At 36.4% G+C, this 6414-nt stretch overlaps 1 protein-coding gene across 1 annotated transcript; it reads right to left on the reverse strand.

Annotated features, from left to right (window-relative positions):
* Positions 1-826: 826 nt before the first annotated feature.
* LOC131002573 (UV-B-induced protein At3g17800, chloroplastic-like) lies at positions 827-3577 on the reverse strand. Its single transcript, XM_057929041.1, has 2 exons — positions 3002-3577; positions 827-1747 (listed from the first exon to the last, which is right to left on the reverse strand). The coding sequence occupies exons 1-2, from the start codon at positions 3334-3336 to the stop codon at positions 946-948; spliced, it is 1137 nt and encodes a 378-aa protein (XP_057785024.1). The 5' UTR covers positions 3337-3577; the 3' UTR covers positions 827-945.
* Positions 3578-6414: the final 2837 nt, after the last annotated feature.

Raw genomic sequence — 6414 nt, forward strand, 5'->3', positions numbered from 1 at the left:
AAATCTGCAAGAATCTTGCCAACCATCTGTGTGAAGGCATCCAACACCTCCGGAATATCTTTCAACGCATCTTCCAAAGACGTTTTCGACTTCTCCAACAATCCGGCCACGGCTGCAGCCAGTCCAGACGACGAGGTGAAGACTCCCTCCTTGACAAACTTGAACAAGGAGGAGAAGACAGAGACGACTGCATCGACTATGATGTTCATCAAGAACTCCATGCACGTTGTGATCAAGTCCTTGACTCGATCCAGAAGGTGTTGGCTGCTCTCACCGGGGACCTTCGCCACTTGGATGACCTGCACCACCACGTGGGCTGCTCCGTTGAAGATGAGGCGTGTCAGCAGGCTTGAGAGTGCGGCCACGAGGGAGAAGACGAACTTCAGGAGGAAGACAGCCATTGATGGGAGGAGGAGAGGGAGTTTCTTGAGATAAATGATTGAAGTTCTAACTAATATTGTGTGTTTGTAATTGTCAGCGTTGAAATTTTGAGTTTAGATGATAATGTATGTTGGAGTATTTTAGAGGGGTAGTTGTTGTCCTCACATTTTAACAATTCAAAGTCATCGAGGAAAATGATTTCATAAGGGGAGAATCATGGTTCATTACAACATTAAAAATTTGAGGTTGATGAATGACTAGCAGAAAACGATGTTAATTTATACTCCTAATTAATAGCATATAGCAGATTCTAGAAGTCATAAAACAAAGAGAAGTAAGCTTTGAGCTCTATTCTTTTAGCGTGTAGATTAATGACATCATCAATATACACGTCAGTGCACCGAACAACAGGGCAAGAACGAAGAAGACAATATTTCTTCACCAGTTGTAAATCAAGAAGGTTTATAAATATACATATATATACACTGTTCAACCATATATACATCTTCATATCTGAAAGCAAGAAAGCATATATCATCTACACAAAATACGCCTAAAACCTACTTAGTTTTCCTCGAGCATATATACATCGCTCACAAAGTTCTCTGCATTCCAGAGGAACGAGCCAAAGGCGACGGCTTCGAGCAGAAACCTCTTCAGGCTCGCAAATGAGGTAGTAAGCACGTCATCTGTTTCGAGCAGTCCCGTCTCCTCATCCCCGAATAGAGCAGAGGTGTGTCTCTCAAGAAGATTCACCGCCTCCTTGGACTTGGGCTTTGCACACATCTGAATTGATTCGTGGTCGAATCCCATCATGTAAAATCTCAAACTCTCTGGTTTATTCTGCAGAGGATACGAAACTGGGCTTGCTGGGGCGGATCTTGGGCTGCTGACACGGCCATGGGCGATGTAGCTGGATCCTGCAGCAAACATCTCTGAGACGGGATGCTGGCCTCGACCAGCAAGGCCGTAGTGGGAGCTGCTGAGGTCTAGACCCCGTTCGAGTTGGTACCTCAAGGAAGCAGTCTTCAAGAAGTAGCCATATAAGATGGAAGCAGCGTACATTTCACAGAGGCGGAACCTTTGTACCTCAGTAGTGGCCCAGCTGTCAGTAACGTTGGAGTTTGCCCTGCATCCAGCGACAGCTCTTAGATGCTCCCTCACCATCTGCAGAACCTCAGCGCTATGGATGGACTCGAGCTCCCAGTCCTTCGAAGGCCATATCTCTAGCCTACCATTATAGGCGCACTTGGAAAGCGGTGGCACTAAATTGACTCCCATTTCAGAGAATTCGTAGTAAATTAGCATATACATAACATCCTCAACTGCATCCTGGCATTCGTGATGTCTGAACTCCGCAATTCTCCTGAAAATTCATTGTGAAAGTTCAGCCAAAAAGTAGGAAATTGCATAGATGCCGCATAAATTAATCTGCATTACCACGGTTTCAGGTTTGGCCCTACAGTTAATTATTTCAAGAACTGATCATTTAAGCAATCCTATATGTCTACTGCCAGTAACTGCACGCCTTGAACGTGCAAAACCTGCATCGATATAATCCTCCAAGTTGATGCACTTTTTTTTCATCCAGCACCTGAAAGCCCACAATCATCGAGAGGTACCAAATACAGATGCAGCACTTTATCAGCAGATAATAATCATTGATGAGGCAACAACACCATGTCCGGTAGCAGTACTAGTACACCCTCCCTCCAGCCAATTTCTCGAGGAACTCGATGCACTAGTACACCCTCGGCCGGCTCATGCCATTCTCAAGGAGTTTGCGGTTATATCCTAAAACGTGCCATCCAGTTCGTAAAAAGAAAAACACAAGGATATTGCTAAAATCTTTACAATGAAGCAAAATAATGTCAAGCAGTAAGGGATAAATTACGCATTGAAATGAAATCCAATACATTTGCTTCCTAAACATCATTTAGATATCAAAAGTTAGTTTGTATGCATCCTCACAACAGTGATATAAGCTTGAATTTAATCAAATCCAATTCCAATAAGTTTCTTTTCCCCTTTTTCTTGCAGAAGCTATATAAACAGAAAGGGATACTGAAGATTAGAGATTATTTGTCACAATGGGAGCTTGTTGGCAAAGTTCGTGAGCACTACTACAACCAAAATTTAACCTAAAGTTTCTCGCTCGATATTATATTACATAATTAATAATCCACCTGAAACCCCAGGTAAAGACACACCTTTTGCAATAAAGTTCTTGCTCAATAGAAGAAGGTTGTTGCTCAAGCAATCATCTCTCACTCAAGTTCTACACTAAAGAAGCAATTTCTATAGTTCTATATATTTCTATCAAGAAAATTAAATCTTGCTATGTTTTTTTTTCTAATTTAACAACTTTTCTTTTCGATTAATTTAAGAACTACTAGTTCAATCGCAATCCCCTGAAAACGAAATTCATCAAAGGAGGAAAAAAAAAAGGCAATATAGATGAATCATCAATCGATCATAATATTTATATTCGAAGAACTTATAATCCGATCAGAAACTCAAAAAATCATCAAACAATGCAAAAAATAAATGATATCTCAATAGATAATAAAATTTACATAAATATAGTAAAAGACAAAAAAAGAAAAGTGCGAGTACCAACCTATGGAGGCAAGCTTCATCGGAGCCTAGGCTGAGCTGCAACCGCGCCGCCGCCTCATCCCTCTGAACCGCCAGCCGCTCAAGCTCCCTCCTCGATGCGGCGTGAAAACCGCCGCGATCGTCCAGACAAACGCCGCTCAACAGCCTCCCGGCCGGCGTGCGCGGCTCAAGCGGCGCGTTCAAGCCGCCGAAATCGCACTTGCTCTTGCTGCTGGCACTAGACACCACGATCAGCCGCGTCGCCCGCAGCCCTAGAGAGATCGGAGGGCGGCGAGCGGGAGCGGCGGCGGGCGGAGTTGGGAATCGGGGATTGGTGTAGGAGAGGCAACAGTCCATTCAACAATCAGAGTATCGTTGCTGCAGATTGATTGGTTGGTGAGTTTTGTGGTGATGGAGATTGACGAGAAGAGAAGCAGTGGGAGCAGAGTGGATTTGCAACTGGAATTGGGTGCTGTGCTTATAAAGAAGACGACGAAATTATCAGAAATAAATAAAGAACATACGATTATCAAAGAGGATAAGGTAATGACTAATGAGATGAGAGACGCACGGAAAAGTGTCTTGTGGCGACAACTATTGCTTATCAATTTTTGTTTCCTACTATCATAAATATCTATCTCTCGCCGAATAAAAATCCTTAATCAACTCCAAACATAATTTTCAATTTAAAATCAGTTGTAAATTAATTTTAAAATTGAATGATAATTTTGTGATTATAGTAAAATTGATGATTCATTTGTAAACTGTAATTTTTTTGTTTTATTTTTGTATACTTGTGTTTTATTTACTCTCTAAAATTATGAAATTTGAATAATTGTAAAATATTTAATATGCGTGTCAAATTAAAGATTACGATAAAAGCTTTAATTTGATATATTTTGTGTAAATATTAGAATTAAAATATAAATATTATATTTATTTAAAGATTAATATTTAACGAATTTCTCTCTCCTCTCTCGTCTTTTTTGAATAAATCTATTTTTCAATTTTTTTTTTCATAACATCAATTCTACTATTGTGAATTCTTTTTTATCTTATTTTTTTATTTTGTTCTATATTCAGTTTAAATATATTTCAGTTATTTTTTTTATTATACTTATAAATATCATAAGTGAGTTGTATCAATTCTATTATAGAATTTCTATATATATAAAAATATTTTTCGTGTTTTGCACACGGTGCAAACGCTATTTATTATAGAAATAAAGAATTATTTTCCATCATTAATTGTGAAAATTGAAATTTAAGATAAATCTACAAAAAGGATGAGACATAATCTCCATCAAATATAACTATCATATTTTTTTCTTAATGCCATTTTCATTAGATCATAATTTTTAAGGGATGGATTGAGCATATGAAACGATCTCATATATCAATATACGTAAATACGGTATAATTGTTATTACTACCATTTTTTTTTTAATAATCACATCATGATTTTTAAAATTAAACATGAGGCCTTTTTTTTTAAGGTAACAGAAGCCTTGTTTGTTGGTACTTTCGAGGCTCAATTATTTTCCTTCTCTATTTCTAGAAACTTACTCGAGATAATGTGTCCACTTCGCAAGGACGGCTAATTGACAAGGCATGGAAAGCAACTAAGAAACTAAAAAAAAAAATACTACAAAACAATGGCACAGTGTTTTGCATGCTTTTGAATGTTAATATCTTAAGTATACTATTATATTCTAAGTTTTTAAAGAAATTTTTACCCTTAGCAACTTGTTAGGAGCGGTAAGATCGGACTTTATAGCATTTGTGTGAGCTTTGATCATTCCTTGATGAATCCATCTTCCCACGGTTGATTTGTTGCATTAAATTCCATATGCTAATCTTCGTATGGTTGATCTCTTGGATAAATCCAAGCTAGCAATGAGCTCTAGATCAATATGAACTCTTCTCATTGGCCTTAATATTTTTTTGCTTGTGGAGTTGATAATCTGACCTGATTGTTCTTGTTGTCTAGCTCCAGTCCATACGCGGCTAATGGTTCTTCTTGAACTTGACCATTTGACAATGGCCTCTTATTGGTTTGTCATATCTACTGTCTTCAAGAAGGAACTAGATAATTGAAGCTCTTTCAAAAGAAGAAAGATCATTTCTTCTCATTTTGGTTGTCAAGAACTTTATCTTTTTTTTTGTGGCTATGAAAACTGATGTAATGCAGTGATTTAGAACAGATTAGGTAGTGAATCAATAGAATGAAGTAATACCTTGTATTTATAGGCTTTGTGCTGCTCTAAATTGTGGGAAAATTTGAAATATTTCAGACCTTTGAAATGAAATTTGAGACTTCCCTCTATTTATTTGATGAATTTCGGCACCTTCTTCAGTTTTTGGTTTTCCTCTGTTTATTTGCTGAATTTTGGAATTGTGCAAGTGTTCGAATCTCCTTAACAGCAAATGAGTTTAAATGGGAATCGTATTAATTGGTACAAAATGTTATTAATTTTTAAAATTTAATTATTGTATTTTCGAAAATAGAATAATTAAAATCTGAATAAGAAATTAAAATTGTTAAGTTAAAGGAAAAAAAACACTTTATTGAGTTTTATTAAGAATAATAAAGAATTCCTTAAACACACAACTAAGCATTCACTTTTATCTTAATTCTACTCTCCTTAATCTCCGTGTCGAAAAAACATGAGCCATGAATAATGGGACAGATAGAGTATTTTTTAAAGTTCATGTCGATTTTACAAATAACTCCAAAGTTCAAGCTATTTTTCTGTATTTTTTTAAAATTCAGGTCATTTTTACAAATCACTTCAAAGTTCATGTTATTTTTTTTTTTGTATTTTTAAAATTAGGGTCATATTTACAAATGACTCCAAAATTCGGACCATATATTATAATTAACCCAAAAATAATTATATATGGTGATTAATTTAGGATAACGATATATTTTCGAAGACATTCAAATACTAAAATATTACTCCTATATGTTAACGATTAAGTTCCAATACCACGATCTCGTTTTCCAAATGATAAAAAAAAATGGTTAATGGCCTGTAAAACCACGAACTTTGAGCGAATTCTGGTTTTAACCTCTAACAAAAGATTCTGCATGTAAAACCACGAACTTTGAAATCTTTCTGATGTTGACTACGGGATAAATTTCCGGCAGCTTATGTGACATTTTAACCTATTTTCTTTAGTCATTTCCCCCAAAATTTTCTAATTAAATGCCTTAATTCTCAAAATCTATTTCCTTTAGTCATTTCCCCCAAAATCTCTCCAGAGTCGGAGGAAGCATTCGAGTAAGAAATCCTCAACTATTCGGTGGAATTCTTGGGCAATTGCTTAGGTCACTAGTAAGAATCATTTCGGTCATTTCCTCTAATTGCTTTCTTATCTTTCATCCTATTATTATAATAACTCTATTTATTTCTAAATTATTTTGGTATTCGT

The sequence above is a fragment of the Salvia miltiorrhiza genome, unplaced genomic scaffold (assembly GCF_028751815.1).
Source record: "Salvia miltiorrhiza cultivar Shanhuang (shh) unplaced genomic scaffold, IMPLAD_Smil_shh fragScaff_scaffold_148_1:::fragment_2:::debris, whole genome shotgun sequence".
Lineage (NCBI taxonomy): Eukaryota > Viridiplantae > Streptophyta > Magnoliopsida > Lamiales > Lamiaceae > Salvia > Salvia miltiorrhiza.